At 40.2% G+C, this 21,120-nt stretch overlaps 1 protein-coding gene across 2 annotated transcripts in view; it reads left to right on the forward strand.

Annotated features, from left to right (window-relative positions):
* Positions 1-1,834: 1,834 nt before the first annotated feature.
* Positions 1,835-21,120, forward strand: part of LOC124147901 (exocyst complex component 3-like) — a 32,762-nt gene continuing 13,476 nt past the window's right edge. The window contains exons 1-18 of one of the 2 annotated variants that reach the window (XM_046518747.2): positions 1,835-1,957; positions 2,685-2,835; positions 3,560-3,616; positions 7,337-7,449; positions 8,413-8,503; positions 10,083-10,189; positions 10,941-11,022; positions 11,521-11,669; positions 13,128-13,241; positions 14,229-14,334; positions 14,916-14,999; positions 16,274-16,347; positions 16,710-16,811; positions 17,280-17,346; positions 18,238-18,330; positions 19,002-19,095; positions 20,330-20,400; positions 20,743-20,909. In XM_046518747.2, coding sequence (XP_046374703.1) covers positions 2,722-2,835; positions 3,560-3,616; positions 7,337-7,449; positions 8,413-8,503; positions 10,083-10,189; positions 10,941-11,022; positions 11,521-11,669; positions 13,128-13,241; positions 14,229-14,334; positions 14,916-14,999; positions 16,274-16,347; positions 16,710-16,811; positions 17,280-17,346; positions 18,238-18,330; positions 19,002-19,095; positions 20,330-20,400; positions 20,743-20,909 — 1,685 coding nt within the window. In that variant the 5' untranslated portion in view covers positions 1,835-1,957; positions 2,685-2,721. Of the gene's footprint in view, positions 1,958-2,664; positions 2,836-3,559; positions 3,617-7,336; positions 7,450-8,412; positions 8,504-10,082; positions 10,190-10,940; positions 11,023-11,520; positions 11,670-13,127; positions 13,242-14,228; positions 14,335-14,915; positions 15,000-16,273; positions 16,348-16,709; positions 16,812-17,279; positions 17,347-18,237; positions 18,331-19,001; positions 19,096-20,329; positions 20,401-20,742; positions 20,910-21,120 lie in introns of both variants that reach the window. The other variant, XM_046518748.2, reaches the window with a different exon arrangement.

Raw genomic sequence — 21,120 nt, forward strand, 5'->3', positions numbered from 1 at the left:
CTTAGGCACACGAGAACCCTATGATCTTGGGTTCGAATCCTGGTCCGCCTTGATTATGTTTCTAGGTTTGTCAGTTCAGTACCCATGCTTGTGGGTTTCACCAGAATGATAAACGTCTGAGGCCTGCATTATTTCTCAGGCTTTATTACCCACGTGGTGAAGATACAGGTGGCGAGAAACTAAATCCCATGTGTCGTAAATGGTTGACCTTGTTTTATTCGTTTTGATTGGATAACCGTGACCTCTGTTCCACTGGAACTACTTTTTTAATTCATAAAAAATTACGAGACATCATTCCCTTTCCAATAGGTTTTACCACTTTGAGAAAGAACTAAGGCATCTCATGAAAACAAGAGACATTTGCAAACACTTTATTAAACCTGACAAGATAGTCACATGCATCAAATTTGCTTTGCATTCTGGGGGTGGCCAAGCCCTCATTTTCTACATCTGATGACATTTTGGTCATGAAGGAACGTACACGAATGCACGATCAAAGCACTCAAAGTGAACAGTTTGGATACAAATCATTCGAAAACTCTGATGCCTGACTTCTGATTTTGTGGCAAAAAAACACAGGAAGTTGTTATTGGTCTGTAAATTAAAATAGATCCCTATACATAAGTAGATAAAAGGAGCATCCCTCGCCATCTTGCCGTATTTGTTTACATCAATGTCCAGGTCCTATACATACTTATATACATGGGGTATATTTTTGTTTACGGATCAATAACGAGTTCCTGTGCCCAAAACATCCCAAATGTGAACAATAACACTCGGCCAGGTACCACACAATGTCCACTCGTTTCGCAAAAATGGTATCTAACGAGAATGAGTGTTGTATTCTATATTTCCTCCACATCAATGTGAAATTACAGATTTCTTACACAGCAGTGAAGGAGGGAATATAATAATTGCCTTGCAACTAATATTCAAAAAGGTTTTAGTTTCATCAACATTTAAATAAATTGTTTGCTCAATCTGACAACACACGAGCAGGGTTGGGTGTGGTGCAGACAAAGAAATCATGACCCACTTGATTTTGTATTCAAACCTATGGCATGTTTAAAGGGTGCAACTCAAACGGTGAATTGTTTTGCTTTAGATGTTTGGCCACATGTGCCCAAGAGGAATCTTGATTGGACTATTGGGAAATATACATTGCTTACAAAGACCTATCGGTGTTTTCCTGGTATACTCTGTATTTAGTTTTAACCTTTGAAAGACCGCCTCCGTGGCCTTCTGGATAGAGCGTTGTGGTTGGAATGTGTGTGTGTGTGTGTGTGTGTGTGTGTGTGTGTGCTTGGATTAGTTTTATAGTAATGCCAGTTTTATAGTGCAAGCCCACTAAGATACCATCCCGCAGTTTTAACATGAATACCCGAATGTGTGTGTGTGTGTGTGTATGTGTAAGAGGTATAGTTGGTAGTTCTGCTTAGAACGTAAACTTTGCATATACCTGTACAAAGAGGACTTTCATAAACATTCAGAAATATTAATATTTTGTCTGTGCTTGAAAATACTTAATTAGGATATTTAAATTGATATGATGTTCGTCATGTAATGTAAATAAAAAAATGATACAGAGAATCTCTCTCGATATGCATATGACACTATTTTTGTATGATGTTTCTAAAACAGGAAATAGATTGGTACCCTGGTTTTTTTCTCCAATCGACTGAACAAAGTGTAGACCGAGGAGAGCAAGCGCTCTAGGGCAGACAAACTAGTCTATACAAGAAAGCACCTTCAGCGGTGAAGTTTGCCGTCTCCCCATCAGTGGGTTAGCTGGGCCCCGTCTCTAATATCACACCAGCTTACTTCAGTAGGAAGCGTCCATAAAATACCGAGAGATTCCGTGAAGACGCGAGATCCAATATGTCGGCGCCCATGTTGTAGGCGTAAACAATTTCCTACATAATTCTTGACATTTTGTTTTGAAACATAATTATCGCAGGTTTGTGCAATATACTATTTAATATATTCAAGCCTTTGAATTACTCTCAGACAATAACACACATCGCTGATATTGTAGCTTTTGTGTTCATGTAGGAAAAAGAAGTGTTATTTTTATGCTGAATTTATTATAAGAAAGACCTAACTTGAAGCCGACTGTCAGCGAACGGCGTTTAGGGCTGCATGTCCAGTGTGGGGATTTCAAGGCAGAAATCCGGGGGCCAGTTCTGGTATGTCCCCGGTACGACCTCATAGTTATCGAGGGTCGCCGACTAATTTGGGTATCTGATGTTATCACAGATGCCGCCTACGTACTCGTCTTGTGTTGACATTATGTCAAATCGCAACGTATCAATAAGACTGATCAGGAAGTCTTTTTAACAATCTACGCCCTACATCAAAGCTGATTCTCCTCCCACGTTGGGCCAACATATGGGGATATAGGCCTAACTGCAGCGTTCAAAGCAGCATATAAAGAAACTGACTCCATCATATTTTTATTCTTGGTCGATCTAACTATACATCATCGTGATCATAGTGCATGAAATAATTAAGTGTTTTATATTATTGGGCAAATTCTGTTCTTTTAGAATGTTCAGATTTAATATAAGAAATATATTTTAAAACTTTTAAGTAATTGTGACTATGCATGTAGATCTAGATCTGCACCACTCAATGCACTGCTATTTCTGATCTTGGTCTTTTTAGACTGACATTCGTTCATGCAGGTCTGAAATCTAACAATAGTTGTGAGGAAATCATTCTATGATGGGGGATGAGGGCCATGATCAGGGACCAGCTCCCGCTCCCCTGGATCTTGGTCGAGTAGAAACAGTTGCAAGGGAAGCAGCAATGAAATATGTTGCCAACTTGTTACAGGTGAGTACTTTAGAATGTGAGACAAGATAGAAACGTACTGCTCGGGGACTGACCCTCCACGTTTTAATGTCATCAAAATGGAAGTCATACTTGTAACTCTACATGACGTATGACGGAAGTCAGGTTTCTAAAACGATTCAGCTTTATATCTTTACCAATTCAAGTAGGAAATATTAAACTTAGAAAAAGTAACCCCCCTCTATTCGGGCGTAGATGCAAGGCGGTCAGAAACGACAGTTTGCATAAAATATCAACAGTAGGTTAATAGGTTAGTCACATGTTAGATTGAATCTGTGCATTGTTTATATATGTTGCAATATCGAGTAATGACTGCTCCCTATCACATCACTGTCCAGTACAATAACTGATCCCTGTACATGCAGGCTTTTCAAGATCATGGCCTCCTAGAGTAAATGTGTCAAGTCAGACATGCTTCTTGTTGTCTCTATAATTAGTGTTTGGATAACACGGGATATTGAAACAATACACATTCTATTATTTTCTACTTATTACTTATATCACATTTTTCCTTCTCAACTGACCATGTTTACAATCATTTATGACAATGACAACAAATCATATCAAATGGTAATATCCTGAGGGATAGGCATTTTCTGTGAAATTCATCAATGGATTTAATATGCATAAACCAGTGTAAGTTTATTATACTGCTGCAGTGTTAGATTATGGCATAAGCAATGGATTAAATTGTTCGTGTTTTCAGCGACCAGAGCAGCTGGAAAAAGTAGATCAATTCAAGAGAAGAGCAGCTCGTAAGAAGGTGAGTTGTTTTTTCATAATAGCCATCCCTTTAAATGTTTGTCCAAAAGGTGCGTAAGGATACCTGGTGGTAAAGAAATCCACTCTTAAAGCCAACACATTTTTTTTTATAGGTTCAATGTGTGAAGCCTGTTTCGTACCAAAAATGTTTCAGTTAACTTTCTTAAGAGTTTTATCTACTGGTACATGTAAATGCATTAAATTATTCAGAGATAATTTTAACATAAACTTCTATGTGGACCTATGTATGCCAATCAGGCAAGTGCTGGAGTGATGTCTTTGTGAGTGTTTTTCATTAAATGCTTGGAGTTCTTTGTTTCTAAGGCAATAGCAAGTGGAACTTCAAATGAGGGTTTTATTTTGCAGAGCAGTCATAAGACAAACAATAATATACAGCCCTGTTGGGATTCAGGGTTAAAATAGGTCCCCAGCAACCTGACGTTATTTTGAGAGGTGACTAAATGGATTAGGTCTTCGAAAGGCATTTTGAAGTGATACACATAAGGAAAAGAATTTATGGATGTCAACTTCTTTATTATGAGGAACACAACGTTTTGGAGTATATGCTTACTCCTTCATCAGGTGAATGATGAAGGAGTAAGCATGTACCCCGAAACGTTGTTTTGTTTGTTTGTTGTTTAACACCGCACTCAGCAATAGTCCAGCTATATGACGGCGGTCTGTAAATAATCGAGTCTGGACCAGACAATCCAGTGATTGACAACATGAGCATCCGTCCACGCAATTGGGATACGATAACATGCATCAACCAAGTCAGCGAGCCTGACCACCCGATCCCATTAGTCATCTCTTGCGACACGCATAGTCACCTTTTACGGCAAGCATGTGTTGCTGAAGACCTTTTCTACCCCGGATCTTCACGGGTCCCGAAACGTTGTGTTCCTCATAATAAAAAAGTTGACATCCATATATTCTCTTCCTTAAATGGATTAGGTGGTCTGGCTTGGGGAGTTGTTTGATTGTGTAGCAGAGTAGGATGTTGCTCATTATGCAGTATTTATTTGAAAAAAAAGCAAACAAAGTATTATGCATCAGTTCTAGAATTGTTAATAGTTTCCTATTTTGTTATTCAATGATTATTTAGGGTTTCGTAAATATGTTATGTATTGCTATTACTTAAAGAGTTAGTTTGTTGAAAAGTTCCATTACTAATTCACGCCAATGGAATGTATAGGAGGCATTTAAAGAATAGAGGGAATTGTTTGGTTTAGTCATCAATCATAATGTCTGTTGTACTCACAAACTTTAGAATTAACCTTTTTGGGCATGATTAAAGAATTCCAACAAGCTACAGACCGCCTCCGTGGTCTAATGGTAGAGCGTCCGCCCGGAGAGCAGAAGGTCCGGGGTTCGATCCCCGACCGCGTCGTACCAAAAGACGTTAAAAGATGGTACTTGTTGTTACCCTGTCTGGCACTCGGCATTAAGGGGCTAAAACAAGGACTGGTCGGCTCGGAGTCAGTATACTGTGTCTGAGTGGGATATTCATATTAAACTGCGGCATGGTATCTCAGTAGGCTGGCACTATAAATCGTCATCAGTCCGGACTAGTACAAGCAGCCACACACACACACACACACACACACACGCACGCATGCACGTCGCTATATAAGTGCAATAATCTTGGACGCGACGTTAAACCCCATTTCACCTCACCTCCAACAAGCTACAAGGAATTATGGATTATCTGCCCCTAGTAAATGAATGGTGGTAATCCTGAGCCTTAGGTGAGTTCCAACTACACAGATACCTGGGAACTCATCTGAGGGATCACACAACTGACAGATGGTGCAGCAGCAATGAAGCAAGTCCTAAATCAATGTGTTGGTAGTAAAGGCAGATTGGGAATGGATCCTGTCAGATGCCTCATCATAGCCTCGTCACACACTATGAGAGAAGGATCACACACCATCGAGCAGGAGGCAGTGGATCTTACCAGTTGAGGAGGAGACTCATAACAGATGTTATCCCAGGATTCAGGCCTGTCGCAATCCAGGCAAAAGGAACATTGTGGCTGTCACTGTATCCAGAGGTTCAGGGATAATCCCTATGGATGCTTTATCCAGAGATTTTCAAGCTCACTTCTGTTAGTATTGGAGATGCTTCAGATCGATTTGTTTGCCACCTGCATTAATCATCAGCAACCACTCCATGTCAGCTGTGTCTCGGATCCAGCAGCTTGGGCTGTCAACGTCTTCTCAGTGTCACTGGACAGTCATCTTCCCGAGGCAAGGGCATTATGTGACTACCCTAAGTTTCCACCCTTGCCAAACTAAGCTGGAATTTCCAGGCTCGATCGTAGAGCCACCAGTGGCTATTACAAGTGATGTCCCCTTCTATGTCCCTCCTATTGACCAATCAGATTCCATCTCTCATATCACTTATATTTACTTCAAACAAAATGACTGCATCCAGTCAAGACGATCTGATCGATAGTCAAGATCTATATTGTAATAAAATGGGTCTTACCCCGCGAAGTGCATCAAATCACGTGAGCACATTGACTGAAAACATGAAAAGATTTACAAAATTTCTGTAGACGCCCAGTTGACAGTACACATGCTTTGCAAATCCTGCAGTGGACCAAAATCTGCACATTGAAATCCATGTTGTTCATGAACAGGATGTCTAGATTTTGATTAAACAATGCATACACTTGTAAGTCCAGCCAAAATGTAATTCCAGAATTCCAGCCTATTTCGGCAAGGGTGGAAACTGGACTTTTATAGTCAGTTTTCGCCCTTGCCTCGAGAAGATGTCAGACAGCTTGATAGAGTATGCTTTCACCCCTGGATGATCTGGATGATAACTTCCTGGTTGGGAATTAAGGATACATATCGAGTGAAATATTTCGATCCTGGCTCTCGGGGATCTTGGTTAAATCAACATTCATGAGTATAAACTACACCAGAGGGATGGTCGTGGTTCTGGTTCACGGTAATCCTGCAAGGTGATGGCGTGACAGTCTCCCCAGATAAAAGGGGTGTTCCAGTGACTCCTGTTGATCCTGACTATGGACATCTTCTAGAGTTATATAGAAGCAGTTTAAAGTAATCCCAACATTGTTGCAACAATCATCAATACCTGGAAGTGTTTTTGTGTGTTTTAGATTAGAAAATTATCTTTCAATAACCACTAGAGTGGTATATGAATGGATTTGTGTCAGTGCCCTTACTGCCTGTGATGGTGTCATAGCTGCAACATTCCTCTGAAATTCCATTTGAAAATGTGAAAGTGCTTTAACTATCTTATGAAATGCAAGAAATACCAGAAAGATGAAAATACAATACGGAAGTCATAGTATAAGAAGCATTTGATGCAACCTCCAAGCACGTCTTACAATTCAAATTTAAATGCGCTTAGTAAGTTTCACTTGAAATTAGTACCTCTCACAAGGTTACTCTGAGACAGGAACACACCTACAATACAAAGTGGCCAAAGTAGCAGGAAGTTTGTAAGTGGGGAGTCTTGCTATTGTATTCCAGAGGTGGAGTTTACGCTAAACTCATCTCCAAATTAGAAAACTTTATTCAAGACTGTAAATAAATATTTTAACCCTTCCTCCTTTTCAATGGCACAAAACACAACTTTATTGTTTTCTGAAGGGAGAAAATAATGAAGATTTAGGATGGAGTACGAAGTTTCCCCATGCAAAAGCAGTGTTGTTGTTGTTAGACTGACATGGCTTGTGTAATCACAGGCATCAGTGGAGGCCATGTTGAAGACAGCTGTACAGTCGCAGCTGGACGGCGTGAAGACCGGACTGAACCAGCTGCAGAGCGCCCTGCAGGATGTGTATGAGATCAAACAATCGTAAGGACAGACTAACTTCACCGTTCTAGGCTAGCATGCTGAGAGCAAACTTTTAAAGTTTTAGACTTACCCTTTCTCATTGCATAGTGTGACATAGGATAAGTATATATATCTACAATTTATTGTAGAAATTACAATTTTTAAAACTTATCCTTTGTCACACTATGCAATGAGAAATGCATAGTGTGAGATAGGATAAGTATATAAATATACAATTTATTGTAAAATTTACAAAAACAATAATGTCCAGAATTTTGATATTATCCATGGAAGAATTCCAAACAAATAAACAATTTCTCACATGTGTTTACTAAAAATATTAAGTCTTTTTAACTTGTCTGTTGATTATGATCTTTATGAGGACACCTGTCTTGTATTCAAGAATTCTGAATTAATGAATGAATTAATGAAGCTTGAATTAAATGCAAGAAATCTGTTTTTATTTGAATAAACAGTAAAAGGGTTACTTCCTTTCCCAATGGGCGTGGTCGCGTAGCCTAGTGGTTAAAGCGTTAGCTTGTCACACCGAAGACCCGGGTTCGTTTCCCGGCATGCGTACAATGTGTGAAGCCCATTTCTGGTGTCCCCTGCTGTGATATTGCTGGAATATTGCAACATACATTTTGAACAAGTAAATCTGACATGCCATGATGCAGAATTACAGAGAAATTATGTATCAACCGTTACAGGGTTAAAGTCGGAAAAATCACTCGCACCTGATAGTAATGTTTTCTCCATTAGGAGGAGGTAACTCTTGGTAGTGCTAGTTCACCTTATACACCAGGATACCATGCCTCAAGCAAGTGATACATGTCATGTTTGTGAAACTGTTTTCATTTTGTTCTTGTATTCATGTTGCTGTAGTATTTTCTTCACTCACTCACTCCATCTGATATTTTCAAACTAGCCCAGGTTTCAATTGTAATATAAATACGCATGTCTGAAGTATTATTTTTCTACCAGGTTGGACGAGGTGGATGAAAACTACAGGTCCATTCAGCCATTACATGACAAACTGAAGGAGGTGAAGAGAGAAAACTCCGAGTTCTGCCAGGTATGCTCCCCATGTGGCATACAAAAATCTATCAGTATTAGGGCTGATTGCTTGGGACACCTTAACAGCAGCCTTACAACTTTTTTTAAGACTAGTCCAGAGGACTAGTGTAAAGCTTATGTTACTAGTCTTCAGAGTTTGTTTTTTGTCCTGCTAAATCAAGACAAAAATATTTGCTATGTTTAGATTTTCTGTAAGTTTTATACAGATGCAGTTTGTATAAAATTGGAAGAATTGAGAACTGGTTCAGAATCATATCCTCAGTCAACTATTACTTGCCCTCAGTGGGATGGTGGGGTAGCCAAGTGGTTAAAGCATTCGCTCGTCACACCAAAGATCCGGGTTCGATTCTCCACATGGGTACAATGTGTGAAGCCCATTTCTGGTGTCCCCTGCCGTGGTATTGCGGGAGTATTGCTAAAAGTAGCGTAAAACCATACTCACTCACTCACTTGCCCTCAACACTTTTTAGTAGTCTTGGGCTATCAGACTCGGGTGAATTTCGAGGGCTGTAACTTACACATGGTAATGAGGTTATTTAAAATGCCAGTGGTGAGGTTAACAAAACTGCTGCAATGCTTATGCAGTTGTTATTGCCTGCAGTTTTTTCTTTCGTTGCAAGACCGCCTCCGTGGTCTAGTGGTAGAGCGTCCGCCTGGAGAAACGAAGGTCCAGGGTTCGATCCCCGGCCGCGTCATACCGAAAGACGTTAAAAGATGGTACTTGTTCTTATCCTGTCTGACACTCGGCATTAAGGGGCTAAAACAAGGACTGGTCGGCTCGGAGTCAGTATACTGTGTCTGAGTGGGGTATTCATGTTAAACTGCGGCATGGTATCTCAGTGAGCTAGCACTATAAATCGGCAACAGTCCGGACTAGTACAAGCAGCCTAACAAACACATACACGTCGCTATATAAGTGCAATAATCTTGGACGCGACGTTAAACCCCATTTCACCTCCTTTCATTGCACCTATTGACACTATTGATTTTGTGGTACTCATGTCAACTATTGATCATGTTTATATTCTGAGTTATCATTGCTGTATTTCTATCAGCCTGTTGTCAAGTGCTATGCATTGATCTTTTAAGTGAGTGAGTTAAAATTTAAAGTTGCATCAGCATTATTTCAGCCATATAGATCTTTTAAGTCATTGTTACATCACAAATACATATGTCACTACTGAAGAAATCTTCAGCTATTTGTCATTTAGGGTCAGATAATAATATTTGAATGTGAACATGGTTATGTTTAGAATGTGTTTGAGAAGGGGAAATACCCATGTTGATGCAATATTTATTAGAATAGATTCTGTGAAAGAATGTCCCCAGTAACCTATGTTTGTCATAAGAAGTGACTACCGGTGAATTGATTGGGTTTTAAAACTCACAGATTGATTGCATGTCATTGTACCCTGATGGTTTGGAGCATTACTCATTATATCAACCACTGATTTGTCTGGTCAAGACTCCTTGTCTGCAGGTAGCAGTGATATGGGGTGAATATTGCTGACTGTGGAATGAATCAAGAAGAAGAAGCCCAAATTGTAGTTGAATGACAACTTTTTGTTGCATATCAGCTTGCTGCAGCCCAGGAGAACTTGAAGCACATATTCACTGTTCCGGAGAGTGTGTCCCGCACGAGGGATCTCATCACTGAGGGAAAGCTGTTACAGGCACATAAACAGTGAGTTGCAAAGAATGTAGGCCCCTGCAACCTATGCATGTCGTAAGAGGTAACTAAATGACTGACTTGATGACTTGGTTGGTTGATTGCCTGAGATTGCATCCAAATTGCGTGGATTGATGCTCATGATGTTTTCATCACTGGATTTTTGGTCCAGACATGATTATTTACAGACCTCTGTCATATATCTGGAATATTGCTGAGTGTGGCGTTAAACAACAGTCAGTCAATTTAATCATAGTCATCAGTCATACGACACCACTATACTTTGATTGCATCAGTGTTACAGCATATCAGAATATGTTGAGAAGCAGTGTGACAGTGTCACTGTTTCCTGTGATTTTGTGACTGACTATGACACTGTTTCTTTTGATAGTCACAGTCACAAAATCACAAGAAACAGTGTTGTACTCACGTGTCACGTGTCAGGATCACAGTCACAGCCGCAAAATACATTTTTTGGGGTCATAGTCATGATAGTTACAGTCACAACAGAAACTATGACACTGTTTCTTTGTGACTGTGACTGTGACACTGTTACTTGTGATTTTGTGACTGTGACAATGACACTGTTTCCTGTGATTTTGTGACTGTGACTATGACTATGACACTGTTTCTTGTGATTTTGTAATTGAAACAATATCTGATCCATTTGAAGACGATATAAGTGGTCCACTAAACGTTAGACAGAGTATCCTACCATTTACCATTTAAAGTCCTGAATAAAGATGGTTTACTTTGTTTGCCGCAGCTTGGCTGACCTTGAGATGTCTCGAGACGACCTTCTACTTGAACTTCACCGACAGCCCAACCAGAGCCCAACTGATAATAATGTGAGTGTATTGCTTCTGAAGACCCCCAATTTTAACATTAAGGAATCTGTAAACATCCTTGTATATGCAAATTCGATTGTGCACCTTTTTGTTTGTGTCTGTATGTATCTATGTCCGAATGTGTACAGGTTTGAATAATGCTTGAATTATTGGAACAAATCTGAACCGTTGAAATAAGTACAATAATTCTTGTCAGCACAAGAATTGTGTTGAAAGCATGCGAGCAGTTTCGTGACATGTTCCATGGAAACTGGTGATGTCCCATTCGGGCAATCTCAGCAGCGCTTTTTTGAAAAGTGAGAGCTGACTAAGCAAGATTGTTAGGCATTGTTTGCAATGAACAACTGCAGGTGAGATGATAGTTGATGAATTGGAAATACTTTTAGTGATGAGGTTTTAATTGGGGATGGTAGGGTTGCTGACACAAGATTTCACACCATTCATTAGATGAACTCTCTGTAGACGCTGACTGACATTCTGATCTCTCTCCCATTTCAGACATTAAAGAGGTATTTTGCTGATGTTGAAAAACTGTCAGAAGATCTTGGCAAACAACTGTTTATAATCCTGCACCAAACTCTGAAAGCTGTCAGGCGTGAACCAACGCTCATTGTTACAGCTCTCAGACTCATAGAGAGGGAAGAGAGGTGAGTTATCTCCCTTCCACCATGTTTTTCCCAATAAGGTGTGTGACATTGCTCCGTATAGCAATATGTTTGTTACAAAAGCCATTCTTTGCTTCCTGTGTCTGTTGAAATCTGTCACTAATAGTTTACTGTGAAAATATTACATGGTTCACTGTTGCAGGTGTGGAAAGTTTAGTGTTGTGTGTTTTGTAGTTTATAGTCACTGTTTGACGAAGTAGAATTGTAATGTGCACACTAAGCATGTCACAATTACGACCTATCAAGTCTGTTTTGATGGGGTATTTATTATGGAATGAATTGGCATTGAACACGCCATCCATTTCATTCAGTGTTAAAATACCTTCCCTTCTACAATTGTACTAATTTGTAGAGACCGCCTCTGTGGTCTAGTGGTAGAGCATCCGGCCAGAGAGCGGAAGGTCGGGGGTTTAATCCCCGGCCGCAATATACCAAAAGACGTTAAAAGATGGTAACTGTTGATACCCTGCCTGGCGCTCCGCGTAAAGGGGCTAAAACAGGGACTGGTCGGCTCGGAGTCAGTATACTGTGTCTGAGTGGGGTATTCATGTTAAACTGCGGCATGATATCTCAGTGTGCTGGCACTATAAATCGGCATCAGTCCGGACTAGTACAAGCAGCCACACACATGTGCATGCACGTTGCTACATAAGTGCAATAATCTTGAGCACGTTAAATCCCTTTTCACCTCACAACAATTGTAGAATTGTACACTTTTGAAGTGAGGAAGCACATTATTACACCTTTGAGATACAGGGGGCACAGGTGGCCCAGTCGTCTAAGGCTCCGCGATGCGCTGTGCAGAGTTACGTCAGAAACCTATGGTTGTGGGTTCGAATCCCGGTTCGCCCTGATTATGTTTCTAGGTTTGTCAGCACCATACCTGTGCTTGTGGGTTTCACTGAAGTGGTAAACGTCTGAGACCTGCATCACTTCGGGCTTTTCTCCCACATTAAGCTGACACGCTGCGATATGACTGTAATGACTGTTAAAAGCGGCGTTAAACCCAACTCACTAACTCACCTTGAGATACTGTGTTAGAATATGTCCCCACCAACCTCGCCTGGTTGTAGGAAGCAACAAAATCTATTGGGTGGTCAGGTTCAGTGATCTTGATGGTGCCATCACAATGTGCCCTGACTGCATAATTTGATGCTCAAAACATCAGTCACTGGTTTGTCTGGTCTGGACTGAATTATTTACAGGCCGCCATCACATAGCCGGAGGGCGATGGGGTAGCCTAGTGGTTAAAGTGTTTGATTCCCCCCTCGGTACAATGGGTGAAGCCCATTTCTGGTGTTCCCCGCTCATTATCGCTGGAATATTGCTAAAGCGGCGTAAAATCATACTCACTCACTCATATAGCTGGAATAGTGCAGAGTGTGTCTTTAGACAACAAACAAAGACATTGTTTACTCAATATGATGTTTCATCTTTCAGAATGGACCAGGCTTGGCGGAGGAAGAAGGAGCAGACGGGCTTCATGCCACCGGGACGTCCCAAGAATTGGAGGCAGAGGGGCTTCGATGTGTTTGAAGAGTCTATTACTGCTACGTGAGTGTAGCAGTGTGAGAACAACAGTAAACATAGGGTGACGTTTTGAGAGTTTGTCATAATGTTTGGACTTTGATAGTTTAGAGGGAATAGTAGCGCTACGAGTGTTATTATGTTGTGTGTCTTAAGGTGTGGGAATTATGACAGATAGATTAAGAATGTCTTAAAGTGTTGTAGTTATGACAGTCATAGTTTTTCTTAATGTATCAGAGTATTGACAGTCAGAACAAAAGTATCTTCTCAAGACCTGTTTCTCAAAGTTCAAAGTGAAATCAATGTCGTGAAATTGTGAATGTAGATACAGGTAAGATTTTTAACAGTTGGAGTGCTTTTCTTTGAGTGAGTGAGTCTGGTTTTTCGCTGCTTTTGCAATATTCCAGCAACACCAAAATGTGTGTGTGAGTGTGTGTGTGTGTGTGTGAGTGTGTGTGTGTGTGTGTGTGTGTGAGTGTGTGTGTGTGTGTGTGTGTGTGTGTGTGTGTGTGTGTGTGTGTGTGTGTGGACATCAGGAATGAGCTTCACGCATCGTACCCATGTGGGGAATCGAGCCCAGGTGTTTGGCCTTGCCGTAAAAGGTGACTATGCTTGTCGTAAAAGGCGACTAACGGGATTGGGTGGTCAGGCTCGCTGACTTGGTTGATGTATGTCATCGATCCCAATTGCGTGGATCGATGCTCATGATATTAATCACTGGATTGTCTGGTCCAGTCTTGATTATTTACAGACTGCCATCATATAGCTGGAATATTGCTGAGTGCCGTGTTAAACAACCAACCAACCAACCAACCAGCCTGGGAACAGCTTGCACTACGGCTGCACTCTGTTTGCACAATGCTAGAAGAGCATGAAGGAGTCACAGTCAGTCACCACGCCTTATGGAAGGAACTTCTGAAGTCCATGAAATCAATAGAGTTTGTAAGTTATCAGAAATAATATGAAATAGAAGTTATGTGTTAAATACTACATTATGTCATCTCAACATTTCAGGATTGAGGGTAACCAGTTGGATGACCGTACAGGTGACAAGATGTGGCTGGTGAAGCACCTGGAGCTCACTCGACAGCTCATGATTGACAACTTGAAGGTGGTCAAGGTGGGTCAGTAGGGAGTGTGAATGTCTGCAGCTCATGATAGACAACTTGAAGGTGGTCAAGGTGGGTCAGTAGGGAGAGTGAATGTCTGTAGTCCATGATAGACAACTTGAAGGTGGTCAAGGTGGGTCAGTAGGGAGAGTGAATGTCTGCAGCTCATGATTGACAACTTGAAGGTGGTCAAGGTGGGTCAGTAGGGAGTGTGAATGTCTGCAGCTCATGATTGACAACTTGAAGGTGGTCAAGGTGGGTCAGTAGGGAGAGTGAATGTCTGCAGCTCATGATTGACAACTTGAAGGTGGTCAAGGTGGGTCAGTAGGGAGAGTGAATGTCTGCAGCTCATGATAGACAACTTGAAGGTGGTCAAGGTAGGTTTGGTGGGAGTGACTTGTGATAATATTAGTCCCTGATTAAATAGGACGGTTTGTTCTATGCTCTACGGTTTATAGTATTGATTGGTAGACATTATTGTATGATTGGTAGTGTCAACCTGTTAATAATATTTAGAATGTGGAGCCATTCACTGCAGGTGTACACGTGTATGTCTGGTACTGTCATGACAAAGGAACTCATTGTGTTGCAGACTCTGTTGCCGCCAGTCTTCCCTCCTGATTACCACATAGTCAAGCGATACGTCCACATGTATCACAAGGCCCTCGGAGTGCATGTAAGTGTAGGGGATCGTCATAACTGAAGCAATGAAATTAACCTGTTAAATTGGTATATTTAAAAAAATAAATGTTTGGGTATTAATACATTGTAGAAGGAATAGGCATATGTGCTGGATTAGAATCTTCTGTTTTTTTCACTGCATATCAATTATTTTCTGGATGTTAAGTATTGTTTTGCTCTTAATCCCAAATTTGATTAAATGTGGCATTGTGTTATTCAGGAGATAACCATACTGTGTTTTCAATGTAGAGCTAGGTTACCTGTAGATTTACCAGCGCTAAATCGAATTTGGAAGCGAATGCACAGCGTGAGGTTTCAAATGATAAATTTAGCACAGTTAATTCCACAGGTAACTTAGCTCTACATTGAAAACACAGCATGTTTATCGTCATTCTACCATGGCCTAATAAAATGCAAACTCTTTGGTGTTAGAAAATATATTGAGTGAAGCGGCATGGGTTGGGTTGAGTCCAGTGTTTTGAGTGGGTTGTCGATTAGAATTGATAGAATAACCGACAACAGCCTTTGAAAAAAATATTGCCAGACATCCTTTGAATATCGTAGTAACCGCAACTTTATATTTTGCAGCATATGATTGTACATATACCGTATTCGACATAATAAGCGCCCCGCTCTAATAAGCGCCCACGGCGATATTTGCTGATATATTGGCTAGTGGACAATCCCAATAAGCACTCCTTCCGATTGATCAATTGATCAATGTACACAAGACTTATTTATTCGCGTATAATACGCACTCGTGTGTTATATGTATTCTTAATTATGGGCAATTAAATTCTGGAAAAAAATATCTGTCGCATATAAACATTTCAGTGTGTCTGCATAAACCACGACATTTATCTTTCAACTCTCTTTTTTCCACCAAAATAATATTCTAATAAGAGCCCCCTATTTCTAATTTTGAGAGCGCCCTTGGCGCTTATTACGTCGAATACGGTAATTATTTAAAACGCCTACCGACAATGATTGTAAAAAAAGTACTATTCTATGAATATTATTTTCACCGGTGATGCAGCAGTTTCAATCAGAGGGGGTTTATTGTGAAATGATACCTCTGATTGACCAATCAAAATCGAATGTTTAACAAATTCATGGTAGAATTAGTAGTTAATGGCCCAGAAATCCTTTGAAACCAGTTTCTTTAGGTCAATATTACCTGCAAATTAAAAAACCCACACCAGTATCCCCTTATTTAAGTAAACTCAAGCATTGTGTGTGTAGTGGTGAAGTGTGCTTCTGTTGTTTCAGCTGGTGGAGTTGATTGACCAGGAACTGGAGGGAAATGAGATTGTCTCCCTTCTACAGTGGGTCCATGCTTATGAGTAAGTGCTTGATGTTTCAAGGCAAGTTTCTGTCAGTGAATTACTGCACCAACTGAACAAAAACAATAGCTATGTCAAAGTGACAAGACATGATTATTTAACATTGAACATCACTGTGCTGGGATTAATGGGGGATATGAAAAAGTAAAAAGAGAAAATAAAACAAAACAAAACTGGCACTTGACAACTGTATACTGTCAAGATATCCTTTTCCACAATGTTATGTTGTCCCACTAGAGCCTTTATCGGCGCTAAGCTCTAATACTGGCCCAAGTAGAGCCCTTTTTGGCACCTGGGTCTAATACTTTACATACTTTGTAAACTGCATGTTGTCATCATCACAAAACCTGTTGTTTCTGTAGCTCGCCGGACTTGTTGCGACATCCAGGGTTAAATATCGACACACGAGAATTAGGCTTGGGACCTCTTCTTGAAAACAGCGTCATAGAGGATCTGCAGAACCAGTGAGTAAATAAAATGGGCATGACAGGAGTCTAACAAGGGTCATGACAGGAAACTGTAACAGGCATGACAGGAAACTGTAACGGGCATGACAGAAAACTGTAATGTGGGCATGACAGCGAAGAGTAATAATTATAATAATAAGTGCATTTATAATGCACCAGATTCCATTCACCAAGTGGATGCTCATAGCGCTACACTATTATTACCCCGGTCAATTGATCAGTGAGCACTCGATTTTCATTCTCAGCTCCCTGAGGAGTATTCAACCCAAGCTGCCTGTGAGGCGCTAGAAGGTTAACAACCATATTACCATCTCATCCTACCGGGTACCCACTTAGTGTAGCACTTGCCCATTCACTCTGATGATTATGCTTACTACACTATGGCATGTATACATGTGCTCCTGACTGATGAGGCTGTTGTAGAGAACAGAGATCAGTGTCTACAGTTTGTGTTCTCTATTCTAGTTATCTGAAGAATATGAAGACCAACATAGCAGAGTGGACAAGAAATGCCCTCAAGTCAGATTACAAGGTCAGTCCTCTTCACATGTACCCAGTGTATGTAGCAGACACTCCTTGTGTTTCAGGGGCTTGGATCTTGCTGTGCAGAGTTATGCCCCTTAGGCAGCCCAGGAACCTGTGTTTGTTGGTTCGAATCCCAGTTCACCTGATTGTTTCTAGGTTTTTCATCGCCCATACCCATGGGTTTCACCAAAACTGTAATCATCTATGACCTGCATCACATCAGGCTTTCCTCCCACATCAAGCTGTCATGCCATGATATAACTTGGATATTGTTGAAAGCAGCATAAAACTCATTCACTCACTATTAAGTGTTTCGTCATACCCAGACAGGGAGGGTATCATGGTATGTGTTACTGCAGGGTTAGAGCTGTTATGTTGCTGTAAGTGGCAAAATATTTCATTCACAATCTCATTCTGTAAACCTACCAATCTGTACTCAATAGATTTAATCAGACACTCAAAGGATGTTGTCCTTAAATGTTCTTGTGTGAAGCATGTTTAGTACAAATACTGTATATATTTTTCCATTACCTTTTACATATACCGTATTCGACGTAATAAGCGCCCAGGGTGCTCTAAAAATTAGAAATAGGAGGCTCTTATTAGAATATCATTTTGGTGACAGCCTGAAATGTTTATATACGACAGATTTATTTTTCCAGAATTTAATTGCCCATAATTAAGGGTGCATATTACACTCGAGTGCGTATTTTACACGAATAAATAAATCTTGTGTACATTGATCAATCGGAAGGGGTGCTAATTGGGATTGTTCACAAGCCACTACATTTGCAAATATCGCCGTGGGCGCTTATTAGTGTGGGGCGCTTATTACGTCGAAGACGGTATGTGGTATTGATATGCATGTTAAAGTTGTATTGTTTACCCTTGTGTGCAGGACTGGTTCAAGGATGAGCAGCCAGAGGCAGATGGGGACGGCTTTTACAACACCCCCCTCCCTGTCATTATCTTCCAGATGATGGAGCAGAATGTAAGTAGTAAAGTCATTGCGTTATAGCTCCAATGTGCTAAACTACATATATCACATAGCTATGTGATAAATCGCAAGTAACAAGGAGAACAAGCATCGTTTGTTAAATGATAAAACATTGTTCTGCCATGATGTCATTTCTGGAGATTTGAACATGCGCTCGCAACTTGATGACTTCGTAAATTTTGACGATGTTATTTTTGGATGGGAAGTGTCCAATGAGTTGTTCACTATAGATGTAGATGAACACAATGACCGATCGCACCAAAAAGTAGGAGAGATATTGACAATCAGTATTGGGGAAAAAAGGTGCAGATAATTGACGTGAAAATTGTGAGAATACCAAACTTAACCCCTGATACATATAATGGAGTTGTCCGACATTGCCGATTTTGGATTGTATTTGGGGAGTCATCATTATTTAAATAGGGGTCAATGTTTTTAAACCCTCATGGTTTATTCTCCCTGCAGTGTTTTATTGTGCGATAAACGACTCCCACTCGTCATTTATTTCTCAAATAAACACTTACTCTCATACTACTCTGGACAACCATAGCAGCCAGTTACATTTCTTCAAAATGTCTTTTGTCTGTAATGTTCATGCAGAACGAAGTAGAGCAGCATGTGTTGTGTAGAAATGAATGACCTGGTTATTCCTTGAACAACTTCAGCTTCAAGTGGCTCAGCTGATAAGTCAAGATCTAGTGAAGAAAGTATTGGAGCTGTTTGCTGATGAACTGCGCCAGTATGCTGTTGAGTATGAAGGTCAGTGAACATGGAGATCACTACATGCCTACAGGAACTGACTGACCAGTTCACTCAGACACAGTATACTGACTCAGAGCTGACCAGTCCCTGTCTTGAGAGTTGACATGTTTGAGAGTCATCACATGTTTTTGGGAATAGTGTCATTGTATTGGACATATTGGAGAGTCATCACATGTTTTTAGGAATAATGTCATTGTATTGGACATGTTTGAGAGTCATCACGTGTTTTTAGGAATAGTGACATTGTATTGGACATGTTTGAGAGTCATCACATGTTTTTTAGGAATAGTGACATTGTATTGGACATGTTGGAGTCATCACATGTTTTTAGGAATAGTGTCATTGTATTGGACATGTTGGAGAGTCATCACATGTTTTTAGGAATAGTGTCATGGTATTGGACATGTTGGAGAGTCATCACATGTTTTTAGGAATAGTGACATTGTATTGGACATATTTGAGAGTCATCACATGTTTTTAGGAATAGTGACATTGTATTGGACATGTTGGAGTCATCACATGTTTTTAGGAATAGTGTCATTGTATTGGACATGTTGCAGAGTCATCACATGTTTTTAGGAATAGTGTCATTGTATTGGACATGTTGGAGAGTCATCACATGTTTTTAGGAATAGTGACATTGTATTGGACATGTTTGAGAGTCATCACATGTTTTTAGGAATAGTGACATTGTATTGGACATGTTGGAGTCATCACATGTTTTGAGGAATAGTGTCATTGTATTGGACATGTTGGAGAGTTATCACATGTTTTTAGGAATAGTGTCATTGTATTGGACATGTTGGAGAGTCATCATATGTTTTGAGGAATAGTGTCATTGTATTGGACATGTTGGAGTCATCACATGTTTTTAGGAATAGTGTCATTGTATTGGACATGTTGGAGTGTCATCACATGTTTTTAGGAATAGTGACATTGTATTGGACATGTTTGAGAGTCATCACATGTTTTGAGGAATAGTGTCATTGTATTGGACATGTTGGAGAGTCATCACATGTTTTAAGGAATAGTGTCATTGTATTGGACATGTTTGAGAGTCATCACATGTTTTTAGGAATAGTGTCATTGTATTGGACATGTTGGAGTCATCACATGTTTTTAGGAATAGTGACATTGTATTGGACATGTTGGAGTCATCACATGTTTTTAGGAATAGTGAATTTGTAATGGACATTTTGAAGAATCTTCAAATGTTTTCTTCAAATTTCAGGAGAAATCAAAAACTTCAAAGAGCGACATCTTGGAAACAGAAATGAGCAAAAATATTTTCTACATTATGTGGTGAGTTACTCATACTTCATTTGCATATGGTGTACATATAAAAAAGATGTATTGGAAAGATCTTCTGCACGTTTTGCTGGGGCTGTTTTTCATGATGCTGTTATTCAAGTGGACAAAATTAGGTAATATTATAGGGTTTAATAAAAAAGTTTGTTTTGGGTGTTTTACAGATTGCCAATGCTAACAACTGCCTTTGTTTTTGGTGTTTTACAGATTGCCAATGCTAACAACTGCCTTTGTTTTGGGTGTTTTACAGATTGCCAATGCTAACAGCTGCCTTTGTTTTGGGTGTTTTACAGATTGCCAATGCTAACAACTGCCTTTGTTTTGGGTGTTTTACAGATTGCCAATGCTAACAACTGCCTTTGTTTTGGGGAGTACATGAAACAACTTCGGATGCGTTATCTGAAGAATGAGTATGAGGAGGAGGAAGGGGAAGAAGAGACAGACATCAGGAGAGATAGTTTCCAGCAGTTGACTGACACCTTCTCACAGATCAGCAGATTGTGGTGAGAAGATGGATGATAACTGACCAGGCAGAGCTACAGTAGACTGCTTATCTTTCAGACAGTAGACCTAGGCTGAAGTGCTTATCTTTCAGACAGTAGACCTAGGCTGAAGTGCTTATCTTTCAGACAGTAGACCTAGGCTGAAGTGCTTATCTTTCAGACAGTAGACCTAGGCCGAAGTGCTTATCTTTCAGACAGTAGACCTAGGCTG

This window comes from Haliotis rufescens, unplaced genomic scaffold, assembly GCF_023055435.1.
Source record: "Haliotis rufescens isolate VD_foot unplaced genomic scaffold, xgHalRufe1.0.p SCAF_1, whole genome shotgun sequence".
NCBI classification, from domain to species: Eukaryota; Metazoa; Mollusca; class Gastropoda; order Lepetellida; family Haliotidae; genus Haliotis; species Haliotis rufescens.